The sequence below is a fragment of the Cheilinus undulatus genome, linkage group 18 (assembly GCF_018320785.1).
Source record: "Cheilinus undulatus linkage group 18, ASM1832078v1, whole genome shotgun sequence".
In the NCBI taxonomy this organism is placed as follows: domain Eukaryota; kingdom Metazoa; phylum Chordata; class Actinopteri; order Labriformes; family Labridae; genus Cheilinus; species Cheilinus undulatus.
The window spans coordinates 29,055,659-29,071,812 of record NC_054882.1 but is presented as its reverse complement, the minus strand read 5'-3'; the positions used below and the strand labels follow the sequence as shown (position 1 = coordinate 29,071,812).

At 39.9% G+C, this 16,154-nt stretch overlaps 1 protein-coding gene across 1 annotated transcript in view; it reads left to right on the top strand.

The window, feature by feature from the left end:
• dlgap2a (discs, large (Drosophila) homolog-associated protein 2a) overlaps positions 1-16,154 on the top strand; it is a 141,507-nt gene that overhangs the window by 110,011 nt on the left and 15,342 nt on the right. Inside the window, exon 8 of the mRNA XM_041812843.1 lies at positions 9,262-9,647. Coding sequence (XP_041668777.1) covers positions 9,262-9,647 — 386 coding nt within the window. The remainder of the gene's footprint in view (positions 1-9,261; positions 9,648-16,154) is intronic.

Genomic DNA, 16,154 nt, shown 5'->3' with positions numbered 1-16,154 from the left:
TACATAACCTCCTTGGCGGAGATAATAAAAGCTCGGGTCTCTGGAGGTTAAAATACATGTGAATTTGTGACTGTGGTATTATCTGTGGTCCAGCAAGTGCATCTTTTTGCTGTCTTAACCAGGTGCCATTTGTGCAAAAGAAAATCCTAAATGACAAGATTGTGTTTGGAAGTTGAGAAAGTAACTGTAGTGTTCCTTTTGAAAAAGCAAGACAACGTCTAAGGCAACATAGAAAAGAGTTTCTTTTCCTCTCAGGTTAACAGACACTCGTAAAATGGAATACTGGCTGCAGTGGGGCTTTTATATGCTGCAAAAGTATTTGTGTTCTCAGTGATTCATCAAAACTCTCTGCACATCTTCAAGCCAGTCTTGGTTAACTGAGTTTAAATAAAGACTGCCGTTTTAATCATCTATTTTTAGCTCTTTTTATATACCTATTTCTTTATTATTCTTCCTGCATCACTAGTGGCATCGCCAATAATGAATCTGACCATCCATCTTCCACTTTCTCCCTCCCTCCAGATCATTTACATATCCTTAAAAGCCTGCTGCAAAAACAAACTGCTTGCATTCCCTTTACAGTGATAAATCCAATCTGGGAGAAAGACTCTTAACGGCGCACCACTCAGCTCTCCCCCTACCCCGCCCCCATGTTAGCATACAAGCCAGGCCTGATAGATGGAGAGGTACTAACAGAGATGGAGTGTTTGAATCACTGCCTTTGTGTCTCACCTTAATCAGCTTCACTGGCACACTGCTAGTTTGTAGTTTAATGTGTGTAAGAGAGACAAAAAGATGGGGGTTAGTGGAGTCTTTACTCTGGATATATTAACTTGTTTCTACAGGTTATAGTTGATTTTGCTCAGGATTGCGTTTTGTGGTGAAATAAAGTAGCCTTTTTGTCTTTGTCTGAAAAAACATTTTTTAGTTTGCATGTTGTTCTTCTGTCTGAATATTATTGCAAACCCGAATCTTGATGCTCGTTTTGCTTAAATCACCAATGAATGAATGAAATTAGACCAGAAAATCATTTCAGTGTTTAAAGTAGCTTTCATATTTCATCTCTCTCTTACAGTGGTGATCCAATAAAACACTAAAGTTATACTCCTAAATTAGCTCCACACATGACTACTCTGAAGGACACCAAGGTTAGGTAGAAAGGCACTGGGTGCCCCTGCTGATTATCTACTTCAGTGGTCTTAATTTTTTGCCAAATTTGCTCTTAGTTAAATTGTAAAAATGAACCACTCAAGGGAACTAAAGGGGAGCCTTGAGGTTTATTTGGTTGCCTTGTCAGGTTATAAATCCATCCTTCTGTGGGCTAAGATAATCAGACACACTTCGGACTTGATTCTGCTCTTCTGACAAAAGTCCTGATTTTTTTTTCTTGGTTTGGACATTTCAGCTCGTAAACCTTAAACATTTTCGTTGTGTTGGGATAAGACAGGCAATCTGTGGAGAGTCAAGTGGACTTAAAGTCAGCCAGTTTGGACGCAAGCTAGCTTAAACAGAAGCATAATAATTGTAGTAAATCATTTTTTACTTATTCCAGCTCACATTTTCTGCTTAAGTTCACACAACCTTTGTCATGTCTTAATACAAAAAAGCACTCTTGAAACTGGTTGCCTGCATGTTGACTGCTATTCTTAATAATGATAGACCACACAAGATTCAGTAATATTTCCTTTTTAAACTTGGAATTAAAGAAGAGTTTATGGATTTATTTCACATTATCTGGGACACCTCCCATATAGAGCAGTAACCTTGCAAAGCAGATGGATACGCCCGTTTCCGTGTTTCTCACTGGTGAATCCATCTTGCGAAGCTCCCGTGTGAACTGTTTGGGCCTGGTTAGAGAGTGACAGGACCAATCAGCGACAAGGGGCAGTACTTTCAGGCGCAAGTCGTGACGTAAGCATGCAGCAACAAGAGGCCGGTGCAATTATGGCGGAAGACATTAGCGTGGTTGCTGCTAAAGCGCCAGTTTTATCAGAAATTGACAACATTTCTTTGTTAAAAGAAGAACAAAGAACAGCAGTGAGTTGTTTTCTTTTCAAAAATGACAAAAGTCGTGTACTGACATGCCTACAGTCGCCATGGTTTGCATTATGCAGTTCTATATGGAGTCTATTCCTCGGTAGCTGTGCACACACACCTCAGTAGGGGCGACAACGTCACGTGTTTTGTTGCTCTGATTGACCTGTAAAGATGTGACAGAACATTCATCCAATCACCCTCTGAGTTTTTTTTCAAAGGCTCTGCCCTTCCTCAAATGCTGTCTATGAGTGGTTTACCGGATGATTGTGTGAAACAAATCCATCTGGTGTGCCAGGTTAGGAGAGCAGGACTTTTCAAAAAATTCTCAGAGGGTGATTGGATGAATGCTACAAGATTATTTTCGGTGCCACCCCCAAGCCAGATCATTCCCCATTGATCAGAAAGCTCCAAACAGGAAGGGAAAATTATAGAGTAGTGGGTCGAGGAGCTACAAGTGCACCATTGACGAGAAAAAGTTAACTTTTGGGAAAATTTAGCCAAAAGATTAAACATAAAACCACACATTCTTAATCCAACATTAACCTTCTAACTTCCTAATGTACACACCCAGGCATTAGCAATTATATCATGGACTTATACCAGAATGGATGACAAATTAACTCCTAAAAGGTCAAATAATCCGCTGTTGACATAGTATTCATGCGTGAACTTGCAGATCTCCCGTGATCTTTGCCTGCTGATCAGGGCTGTGTGCCATGGCACAGCGCTTCCAGTGGACGAGGTCGCTGCCCTTCAGTCGGAACAAAACCATGGCACAGATGGTGTACATGGAGATTGCAGGTTATAGGGTCTAATCCAAACGTTGATTCTAAAGGGGAAATAGTGAAAATGTACAGTATTAGGCCCAGCTGTATTCATTAAAAACATTACAACACAGGTTATTGAACTTGCATATCACAGTGATGATGTCTTTGTCCCCTTCACCCAGCAATTAAAGATAGTAGGGATCTTTACTTAAAGTAAATGCTGCCCTCTCTGCCATACTAGTTGTCTTAGCTTTAGCTGCATGCTTACACAGTTATGGGATGACCTCCTGCTGGTGCAGCTACCTGGTAAGATGTAGCAGAGAAACAGAAGCTGACTAAAAGCTTCAGGAGTCTTCTTTTTCAAGGCAGATTACTTAACAGATTATTAGAATTGCAGAGCAAACGTGTTACATAACTTTTTACAATAAAATCAGAGTTCTCTAATGGACTACTTTGCGATGCATTCCCCAAACGCTGGCCTTTTGTTGATTATATTTGTCGTTTACTTACAGAACATATTCAAAGCTGCAAGCAGGTGAGTGAGTGTGTGAGTGAGTGTGCCCTGGCTGCGCTCAGTATAGATGAAATCTAAATGCTGAGTAATACTGCCACGGCCAAGATGGGAACAAGAGTTATAACTCCCCTTTGCAGGGCTGGCTTGCTTATAATGGCTCTATTTTTGTCCTCCTGCTGAATCATGCCCCCTGAATGGGTCATCTCTTTCCCTCCCTTGATCTCTCTGCGCTCCCTGATTTATACGTGCTCTCTATCACACAAACCTTTTCTCTTCCAACCCGCACAGATCCCCTCTCCTCCTGTTTCCTTGCTCCCCTCTGCATCTCCCTCTCTCTCCCCATGTTCGTCATCCTTTCCAAACACATCTCTTCATCCATGAGAAGTTAATTTTGTGAATGGACAGCCGTGTGAGTCATTAAGCCCTCAGAGCAGAAAGCTCTTCATAGACCAGACATCTCGAGTCTATTTTTAAACGTGAGCCAAATATGGGGGAGAAAGGGGCAAAAAGGTGCACGTTTTGGTTTAATCCTTTCCGTAAATGGTTCTGTTTCTACAAGAGGTAGCAGAGGGAAAGAGCAGATAACTATCTTATTGTTCTTTTATTTTGTTGTTCAGGCTACAGTATAATTAGGATGAAACACTATTAATTCTACACCACAACTTTGGAGGGCCTGGGTGAGGGTGGCAGCTCATTAAAGCTGAAAATGGATCTGATTCTGGCCTCATAAGGACTTCCTTAATTGCTTTGTGTGATGTAAACATTTGTAAGACAGAAACAGCAACAGAGAGCTTAGCACAGTCTGCCTCTTTGTCAGGGAAAACGATAACCCGTAACGTCACCTGCAGCCTGTTTTTGGCTTAGAGGTGCCTGGCACACTCTCAGATTTGATCCAAACACAGCCGCCGCTTCAGACGTTTCAGCCTCTAACTACTGCGAGTGAGCTTTTCTTTCAAAGCCTTGTTTGAAATTAAAGACTCGACAAAGCCTAGAGAGCGTTCATGACCAGCTCCTCAGTCCATCTCTCCCTGGATTAAGTCCATATTCTTATTTGCACTTGAAAGGAAGTAATCCCCCCTCTCTCTGTCATGAAATGGACAGAATAAGGAGATGAGAGCTGTCAAACCTACTCCAGTCATACTTTTCACCAGAATCCTCCACTCACGAGGGCTGTTGATTACCTTTTTTTTTTCTGTGCATGTTTTGATGAGCGTCTCACCGAGGCTTTGATGTTCTCTGCTACTCTCTGGCTTTTGCAGAACTAAGATATGTAAAAAAAAAAAAAAACCTGGAAGTTTTCAGTGACGTCAGCCTTTCTCTCCCTCATGTCAGCACTGAGGGTGAAGAAAGTGAAGGAAAGGGGCTTCTGCATTTGTACAGAAGCAAACCACAAGTTTATGGCCTTTAGGTGCACTTCTGCCAAGCTATCTGGTTAGTTCATTACAGTATCCATGCTACCTGTGTTTCCACTGTCAAAAGCTGGAAAAAAAGCTAATCTGTATAGTCTTACACTTTAAGTACCATTTTGTTGGGGTAGTAATTGTACTTAAAAGTTGATGTTAAACCTTCACAATCAGGAATGTAAGATTGGTGGTACAGTCCACAAGATTTTGAAATTTTTCTGCTGGAATTTGTGCCCATTCATTCTGTAGAGCATTTATGAGTTCAGGTACTCATGTTGGATAAGAAGGTCTGGCTCACAATCTCTGCTCCAGTTCATCCCAAAGGTCCACAATAGGGTTGAGGTCAGGTCTCTGTGTGGGCCAGGCAAGTTCTTCCACAAACCATGTCTTTGTAGTCCCTGCTTTGGGCACTGGAGCACAGTCATGTTGGAATAGAAAAAGGCCTTCACCAAACTGTGCCACAAAGTTGGAAGCATAGCATTGTCCTAAATGTCTTATGCTAAAGTATTAAGATTCAGGGAGCACAGATGGTCGAGTGGTTTAAGGCGCTACCCATGTATGTGGGCGGCCGGGGTTGAATCCGGCCTGTGGCCCTTCACCGTATGTCTCTCCCCACTCTCTTCCCTGTTTCCGAGTCTATCCACTGTCCTTCCTCTATCAAATAAAGGCATGAAAAGGTCCACAAATAAATCTTTAAAAAGTATTAAGATTCACCGAAGATAAGGGGCCTAGTCCAAACCCTGTAAGCCGCCCCCTACCATCATCCCTCCCCCAGCAAACTTCACATTCGGCACAATTCAGTCAGGCAGGTAACGTTCTCCTGGCATCCACCAAACCCAGACTTGCCTTAGCAGTCATTGGCTACAATCTGTGATCTTGCACAGTGTTTGCTGAGTTGTTGTTGTTCCTAAATGCTTCCACTTTCTTATAATATCACTTACAGTTGACTGTGCAATATCCAGCAGGGATGAAATTTCAGAAACTGCCTTATTGCAAGGGTGGCATCCAACAAAGCAGCATGCTTGAAATGACTGAGCTTTTCAGAACGACCAGTTTTTTTATTGCGAATGTTTACAAATGGAGACTACATGGCTAGGTGCTTGATTTTATACACCTGTGGCAACTGGTCTGATTGATCTGAATTCAATAATTAACAGATGTGGCCAGATACTTTTGTCCATAAAGTGTATGTGTTCAAGAACACTCATAACACAGCCAGACTAATACGCGGATGCAAGGTGAACGGCAAGTACATATCCAGCCTGAAGAACAGTGATACACTATTTACCAAGTAATCCTTGTTGGGTACTGGTTAGATTAAAACAATGCTCCAAAGATGATTTAAATGCTGGCTCCTATTTCACAGCAGGTTGCCTTTTTCCATTTTTGCTGTTGTTTAATAGACATAAAAAGCTGCAAATGGGAGCCAAAAGACCTGCTGTTATTCATAAGATGAGCTGAAGTATCTAAATTGCTAAAAAAGAGACATAGTTACTGGGGCAGGTTGACGTTGGCTAGAGGAATGCAAGAAAGATCATGCCAAACTGGGCTCAACTGTACTAATCCAAACTGGATGCTGCGGAAATGCACCAATTAACTCGCTTACCTTCCATTGTACTGAATTGAAGCTATAATAGTACGGGGATGACATATTGCACAGGTGATGTAATTTGGAGTTAAGTTGTGCAGAGGAGAGCTGGGCTGGTCAAGCTGTAAAAATTATGCCAAACACCTTCTAATTTCAAATGTATTAAACTTAGGGGATTCTGTAAGGGGACACATGTTTTATCATCCAGTCTTTTCATAGAAAATAACTAAATTATTATCAAAACAAAAATACTAAACTCTAAATTTTGACCTTCATGTGTTAACATTGGAGGAGGTGGGGTTTATGATCTATACTGCAGCCATTCAGCAGGGGGAGCTTAAAACATTTTAGGCTTCACTCTTAGGCAGCTGTGGCACTGTCCATGTTAATATGCAATCTCTTTAAAACAAAATCACTCTTACAAGATTATTATTATCTTGTTAGGATTTTTTTCAGGTTTTGCTGATTTTGGAAACCCATATGAGCAAAGTAGAAGGATTCAGGTCTTTCCTGAGTAGTTTTCTGTCACAAATCCTTTATTTTTCATGTCTAACTTTCCACTCATGATGAAAATTTGTAATGAAAATTGTTTAAAAGGCTGTTTTGGGAGCATGAGGTTAATATGACACCTACCCTAAAGCAGGGTGAGCAGCCTTAAGTGTTTGAATTAACTTCATAGAAATAATCAGCGTCCTTCTAATGGCTTTGTGTGCTTTTGTAGGTCAAACAGAGGAATTAGTATGAATGTCAGTCTTTTTAATTACAAGCTAAAATATAATCACACAAGCTTTAATGTCCAATTAAAATTTTCATGATATATTAGCCCACCGGATATTCTAATGAGGTCATTATGTATTAAACCTAAGGTAATTAAGTTGTTAAATTAAATGTAAATTTAGTGTGAAATACTCATCTCAATCAGTTTGTTATCATATGATTAATGGGTAGGGCTGTATGGTATCAGCATGATATTTTTGCCCATATTTTCAGATAAGGAAAGTCCACATTGAGTCACACACTGTGAATTTTGTCACAATGAAATAAAAATGTGACACAGTGGATAAAAACAAGACTATTACACATGGGACGAATGGCTTTCTGACCTGATTGATGGTGAGATGTGCATCATGGGTCGAGTATAATGCTTCACCTTACTTATCCCTCACATTAGTGTTATCTAATGTAATAGCACTATTTAATGCAGTAAGAGGTGTAAGGATATGTGAGCGATGCAAACACAAGAAATGATGTTAGAAGACAGGTCGAAGAGTATATTTGCTCCAAAGTCATAGCCAGCTGATTGAATTATTATCTCCCAGCTCTTGCACCAAATCACAGATCATTTTCTCAACAAGACAGTCCTTTAAAATATGGCGTCCTACTCACTGCTCTCTGCTTCATCCACGACCCCAGCCTCCACCTGTCTTACCTATAGTGCCTATAAGAAGTCCCCCCCCCCCCAGCCGAGTGTTTTACCCTTTTATTGATTTTATGAATCAATCATGCTCAATGTAATTAGCCACAAATTCTCTACTGGATTGGGGTCTGGGTTTGATTCGCCCGCTCCTGAACATTCACCTAAATGTCTTCAAACCATTTTCTTTCCAACCAGTTCCCCTTCAGATTGAATAAGCATTCATTTTACTCTCTACCTTTACAAGCCTTTCAGGGCTGACTGCAGAGAAGCACCCCCACAGCATGATGCTGCCACCACTATGCTTCACAGTTATGTGCAGTGTTTGATGTCCACCAAACATGGCGTCTTGTCTGGTGGCCCAAAAGCACCATTTTGGTCCCAGCAGACCAAAGAACTTTAGTCCACTGGACCATGGAGTCTCCCACACGCCTTTTGGCAAACTCTAGAGTCTAGACGAGACTTCATATGAGTTTTATCAATAAGGGCTTTCTCTTTGCCACTCCCCCATAAAGCTTTGACTGTTAACGAACCAGGGCAACAGTTGTAAGCAAGTCTGTCCCTCTCAGCTGCTGAAGCTTGTAATTCCTTCAGAGTAGTCACAGGTGTCTTGATGGATTTTTTTTTTTTTTTTTTTTTTTTTTTTTTTTGTATTGATTCCCTGACTTAAACTTTTTATAAATTTTTCTCTGAGTAGCTTGGAGTGTTCTTTTGTCTTCATGTTGTAATGGTAGCCAGGAATGTTAACCAGTGACTTGATCTTCCAGATACAAGTGTCTTTATACTACAGTCACTCAGTCAGGTGATCACCATATTACTAATTGTGAGACTATGAGCACCAACTGGCTGGACCTCTGCTGAAGTAGGTCAGTCACTTTAAAAGGGGTTAATATTTATGCAACCACTTAATTAACCTTACATATTTGTATTTAATTGCCATTACTTTGGAGAAATCTATTTTCACTTTGACATTAAAGAGGGTTTTTTTTTTGTCAAAAAGTAGTCAGTATCTTGAAGCATGGCTGCAGACACTTCAACTGACCTTCCTTAGTTTTATGCCAAAAATGCCAATACTTTAAAGAAAGATCGATCCAACATGGCTGACCCTATCAACCCCTTGTTTAAGGAGTTCAATCTGCCCTAATCTGTCTGTTGATAGGGGTTACTAAAATGCAAGACATACACACTTAAAAAGTCATTTGTCCTGGCTGCTATTGGCCTTTTAAATAACTCAGTTTGAATGTTTTGAATCGTGTTTATTTTAGATTTAGTCCATTGGTAATTGTTTTACATTCGTTCATGCAGTTTCTGCTGGCTCTACATTGAATTTGCCCTTTTGGGATAATATGATATTGCTAATCTCGATCCCTGATAGAGGCTTGAGACTGAAAGGCGCAGGCATGGTAGGAAAGTCAGTCTTGCTTAGTCGTTGCTGGACAAAATAAACAGTTTAATCATTTCAGATTTGTGGTGTTGAAGGTTTGATTTTTGGTATTATTATTTCATTTTAACCTTTATACATTTCTACCATTTTCCAGCCATCACCTACACACCCAGCTACAAGAAGACCCCTCCTCCAGTCCCACCTCGCACCACCTCCAAACCTCTCATCTCCATCACGGCCCAGAGCAGCACCGAGTCCACCCAGGACGCCTACCATGAGGGCCGACACCTTCACGGCGGGATGTGGGCACCTGAAAGCCTCAGCCTGGGGTTGACCCCAGGACGGGGCCTGTATAACTCCACTGACAGCCTGGACAGCACCAAAGCTGTGACCATAGCCATGGAGGCGGCTGGAGTCATGTCCGGAAAAAGACACCCGTCTACAGACAGCCACAGCTCGGTGCTGACCTGTGACAAGGCCGTCCTGGTGTCCAAGGCCGAGGAGTACTTGAAGACGCCTCGATCCTCTATAGGGATACAGGTTAGTCTGGTCTCATTTACAATCAAATAAGTCCTCCTAAACCAGCTCCCAATCATAAACAGAAACAGTGCTCTCTTTAAAGCAGCTAAAAATAGCACCAATGAGTCATCTTACCGCAGCCCGTCAATTCAAATTCATCTCATGCTGGAGTGGGTTTTAGTGAATGGTAGTTCACGCCACGGTTCATTCACTCCGTCTACATTTCATGTACTGATTTCTCTTTCTCTCCAGTCTCATGGTCATGCTGCCTCTCTCCCTCTCCATCATTTCTCTCTGTTTTTCGTTCTATTTTGTCTCTTTTCACCTCTGTCTGCGTGATCGTATCTTTGATTTGTCATCCTTGTTCTCTGATGGTTGCAGAGGTTCTGGTGTTGTTCTCCAGAGGTCTGCTGCTGAAAAGAGTGAGAAAACTGTGATAGTTCACACCGTCAATTCAGAGAAAGACCATTAGAATCACTGTGTGAATATGGCCATCATTGTCATCTCTTACCTTGTGCAGAGAAAATGTTGCTTATTTGTATGTTGTTCTGGGGTGATTTACTTCACTTCTTATCCCGTAAAGCCCTATATTATTCCCTTTGTCTGTATTTACTCTCCTCTGATATTAAATCATGAATATGCCTTTTGCTCAGTTTTTCTCTTTCCCGCACAATAATTTAATGTCCTCCCTTATTTGAAAACTGTCCAATGTGCTAAGTCCAGAGCAAAGTTGATCCTCAGCTGGTTTTGTTTAAGGTCATTGCAAAATAAAATCAAGCTCATGTAAAGGGCAGTTGCTGTGTTATTCAGACGTATGAGGAGTCACAAAAGCCATCCACTGTCAGACACTGCCATCAGGAAGTCAGTCAGTGAATAAATCATCTTTTCAAAGTCAACTGACCCTGCTACACTTAGTGCTTTATGTCATCTGAACAGAGAGAATATCCAGCAGCAACTTTTACCCAGTAATCCTTTCCACTCTTAGTTTTTAACACAGAATTTCCAGCTGCCTTTTTAACTCTCATACTGTAATTTATCCTAAATTAAATGTGCCAACTAAACTTATCTTGCTTCTAGGCAGAAAATCTTGTACTGCTGGAAATCCTATTTATTCCCCTTTTAAATGGTGCCACATTTGTAAGGAACATGCCTTTGTGGGATGAGCAGCAGAGCTGAGTATGTGGGTTGCACCTGTGAAAATGTTGCCAAATCTTCTCTCCCAATGCCAAACAGCTTATTTTGCTCTTGACTCTTGTTTGGTGAATTGGAGGATTGAAATTGGAAGACATATTGGCAATTTAACACTTTATTCATTTAACAAACAGGAGCCTCATTAGCATATGGGAGAATAATACACAGCCTCAACAGCCTGGCACCTCCTCCTCATGCTGGTCACCAGCCTGGTCACACATTGCTGTGGGATGGTATCACATTCTTCAACCAGCATTTGACAAAAGTCAGCTGATGTACTTGTATTGGACACTCTGGCACAACCAGCACAGAAGAATCTTAGCAGTCACAGAGTTACTCTGATGACCATTTAACAGTCACAGAGAGTTAGAACATAGAACTTTCTTTAAAGAAACACCTTTGCCCTGCTTAATGTAAAATCCTGAACTATCTTTTCTGTAAGAGAGCTCACTGTGGTAAAAGCGTTACCTCTGGGTCGTCCAAACTTTTTCCACTGGGGGCCGCATATGAAAATATGAAAGGATGGTGGGGCCACTTTAATATGCCTCATTCTGAGGATTGTAAAGTTAGTAAAGCCAATCTTATGATGGTTAAGATATTTTTAGTTATTGGGTATGCTTAAATGGCTAGTTAATGGCTGACAAGGCAAATAGCCAGTCATCTTAAGGATCTTAGGGAGGCCAATCAGATTTCAAGGGGCCCTGGCCGGCCCTGGCTACTACTGGTTCTACCCCTAAAACACCATCGGTACCGCTAAAAGCCTTCGTAATCCATCAGGGTATCATAAATCAAAATATTGTTAGTATGTTGGTTCCAAATATGTTTTCCATTTACAGTGTTGTCACCATTTAGTCACAAAAAAACCCCAAATCAGTAAAGTCTTGTTTAGAATTTGTTGAGGCTCAATCAAAAATGGACTAATGAATCTACTTTCCATACTAATAACTAACTTGCATATTTTATACTTATATACTGATCATGTCTAGTCAGCATTCTTGCACCATTTGCACATCTTGCAACAATACAATCAATGCACACTGACTTTTGCGGAAAAAAACAAATACCTATCAAGAGCTTGTGAATATTTAAATCTTTTTTTCAACTTCTTTCTGTTTTATTTATTTTGTATGTATGTGTAATTCCTGTACTTTGAGTGCAAAGCTAACCAGACTCAAATTCCTTGTTGCATAATCATACTTGGCCAATAAAAGTGATTCTGATTCAGTTCTTTATTCAAGAATGTGTTTTGACAGGTAAACTTTTGCTTCATCAAACACTAAAAGATTCTGGGCCAGGAAATATTGTCACGAAAGGATAGTTTAATAGTTTCTTTTATTGGTCACTAGGCTCAAACACTGAATAAACTCCTTTTATTTCACTGTCATTCATCCCAAGCAATATCCCACTATAGTAAAAGAAATGTCTGAGGAGAGTTCATTTGCTCTAATCTTGCCCCAGCTAGTAAATAAAAAATGCAATAAAATTAGTTTGTAAATAAAAAATCATTTGTACTTAAGGATCACGATTAGGACATGTCAGGAAAGCTTGTCCCTTTAGCTTCTGTGTGATCTATCATTACAAATCAATAAAGGTAGAACATGAGTAGTTATTTCAAAAGTTTAGTAGATAATGAAGACGGAATCCTACTAATGTCATCATAATGATTTTATAACTCATTGGTAAGACACTAATTTGGCCTTGATCCAATTATTTGCATACTCTAAAACTTCCCTCCCCCTCCCTCTCTCCCCCACAGAAATACCTCCCACACATGCAGTGTTTACAGTTGCAGTTTCCAGTTCTTCAGGGTTATATTCAGTCATCCAATGATGATCGGGGCACCTACCCACGCTGACAATCCAGGCTAATTTTTAAATGCAGAACTGCAACATTAAAATCCCGTTGTCACGCTCCACCAAACTTCACGGTGGGCAACGCTGAGCTGAGGCACAATCTTTCCAAATCAGCAAGCAAAGTAGCTCATTCATTACTAACAGAGGAAAATACAGATCAAACAGAATGTGGGTGAGATAAGTGGGAAGCAGAATGAGCAGAACACCGTTAGTGCGAATAGAAAGGAAGTAGAAGCCGTTAGGAGATTTGCAGATGTTTGTAAGAATGTGCTGAATGGCAGCGACAGGTGTTGGCTTTTAAATTGGCCCTTGTCATACGTGGGAGGACTTTTGTAATTGTCAGCTCAGGTCAAGTGAAGGGCTAGATTTGCAGTGTTTATAGTAATGAAGGGCTGGATAAGCAAAAAAAAGGCAATAATAAGGATAAAACAAATGATTCAAACTTTATGTTGAATACACTTTAATACAGACACCATGTCTAAACACTGCCACCATGGAGAGTAAAAACTGGGTGAAGATTCAGCTTTAGCTGTTTGGCTGTGAGGGAGGAGATGCTGCCAGATACATGCCATGGCTCCATTCACGTACATGTTGAAAAAAAAATAGATTCGACAGGTGTAAATAGTGATGAAAAGGTGTGAAAATACCACATACACACGATTATGTGGCAGTGGAGCACAGGTGAGTAAAGCCTTTCCTTGCCAACAGCCCACGCAAGCCACCTGGCCTACATTACTAAAGAAAGAAACATTTAGTCAGTCTGTAGTAGAAGGTAGAAGGGCTAAAAATACACCCATTTATAAAAACAAAATACTATGAACTAAAGCAATATGTTAGACATAGGACTAAGCCCAGTAGAAGCACAGATTAGTAAATAAACTGTTAAGTAAGCAGGAGCAGCTGACAAAACTGCACAAAAAAATCCAAGAAATGTTTTATGATACCAGATGTAAAGTAAATTCCATTTTTATACTGGAAAAATATCCTGAGGGAGAATCCTCTGGCCCTGAGATATAGTTCCTGGGGAAAATCACACTGGTAGCTCATTTTAGTAAGCAAGGTCAGTATCAAAGTAGATAATTGGTCTTCTATTGAAATTCTTTGTTAGATTGTGGCTTGTGCATGCTCTAAATGAGATAATTAGACCAAAAACTAGACCAAATTTCAAATTAAGTCAAGAGGAATTTTTTAAGAGAACAGTTAGAGGTTCAATATCTGATTTTCATAGTAGATGTCACTCAAATCAAATCAAAACAAACCTGGCCCTCAGCACACTGCTTCCCACCTTCTCTCACCCCTCCCTCAGCATCAGGACTGAGTGCAGTCGTTTGCACAACTGCTCCCCGTCCAGATATGCAGCCTAAAGTTGATATGGTTCTCTATGAATTGTACTTTTGCAATAACAATGCATCTCTACAAATAATGTCACTGAGAGGACCAGGCAGTCACTTTGGAAATAACATGTATGACACATATGACACAGGGAAGCATTAGCTGTCAATGTGAACACAGAGCTGGGAACAACAAACACAGTTGGAGCTATCATATCTTTTTCAGAGTTACTATATTTAATAATGATGTAATTTATTTATATTAGCTATACTATGGATTTATTTATTCATTTACTCACTTATTTACTGATTTATTCTTTTAAGGAACAACACCATGACAATCATTCACACCCTGGAGCGTGGCAAACGCAGCACCACAGACCTGAACTGCAAACCTAATATCAAAATAAATAGATAAAGCCAAGTAAACTGTCTGCTAAGAGGAAAAATGGTCCTCATCCATGAATACATTCTATCACAGCAGGCGTAGCTCATGTACCTCTGTTAGCAGCATAAGCTACAAAGATGAAGGAGCTATGTAAATAATGTAGCTCCATAGCTAATGTAGCTACATAGCTAACATAGCTAAAGCTAAGCCCACACAGCATCTATGTGAGCTACGTAACTACATAGCTAAGTTAGCTTTAGCTAGGTTAGCTAAACCTTCTGTTGATACAGCTAACTTAGCAAAAGATAATGAGGCTACATAACTAACATAGCTAAAACTGGGCTCACAAAGCAGCTTTGTAAGATGCATAGGTACGTTATCTACATAGCTACATTAGCTTTAGCTAAAGCTCACTTTGCTAAAGCTAACTTGACTATACAAGCTTATTTAGTTATGTTAATTATGACGCTATCATAACTTTGTTAGCTTTAGCTAACACTAACAAAGCTAAAGCTAAGCTCACAAAGGAGCTATGCAAGATACGTAGATATGTTGCCTACATAGCTATGTTACCCTAAGCTATGTTTGCTAAAGGTCACGTTGCTATAGCTAACTTAGCTACACTGGTTTATGTAGTAATGTTAATTATGTAGCAAGTGTCGCTTTGTTGGCTTTAGCTATAGCTAACAAAGTGAAAGCAAGCCAACGTTTGGCTACCTACCTCCTAAACAAGTCTACACGTAATATCTCAGATTTGACCTCTGACCTTTTCTTTATTTTATTTAGGAAATGTGATTAGTCTGTAATTTTTGCAATGTGGTTTTTCCATGAATGTAGCTGCCAGATATTGTTAATGAATAAAGGTGAATTAAAAAAGAACTCTAAAACTGGAAATATGTTCTAGCTCAGAATTTTTTTTTGGCAGATACCAAATGTACTCATAAATATATCCCTGAACCCTGTGTTGAAGTTTAAGACAAAAACAATATGATGAATCTCTAACCCCTAAATTCCTTAAAAAAAAAAAAATAAAAATATATATATATATATATATATATATATATATATATATATTAAACGATAGGCCCAAAATCAAAATAGCAATTAATTCATGCCTCCACTCTGTTGCTTGGTGGATCTGTCCTCTAATTTTTTTCAAAATATAGTCCAACAATAATAAAATCAATATCACCTCATGGCAGAGTAGTAGAAACCTGATAACAGCTCTCAGTATGTTAAAAGAAGGTTGCCTTTGCTCTCAATTCACAGTTTGCTCCATGTAAATACAGGTTTGAGAGTAGCTGCCATTTGAGAAGCTAGATGTAATGATGATAACTTTGCAGCAGGGAACACTTTGGACAAACTGACTCTGCAATTGATCCATATTGCTCAGTGCTTTGGCTGTATGGGCATCATATCATCAGGCCAATCAGTCTGCGTTACTACTGGAAGTATAATTAACTTGAATTAGCCTGCCTCTGTATTGATTTGCCATTTCCTCTTTGGCAGCTCTATCTTCAGGAAGGTCAACATATCTGTAGTTTTTGATCTTTGACCACATGGACGCGCTGTTTGTTTGACTTTGCTTGACCCAGTCCTTGAGGACCATTTTATGGCAATCTCAGAGAACTTTCTCTACTCTTTCAATGAGACATGCTCGTGTTCTATTGTACTGATTGATCCACTTACAAACACTTTTTTAATTGGAGCTTTAATGAGCTAGCACAAAGATGAAGTCAAAGCTTTTAACCTTAAACACAGTCAT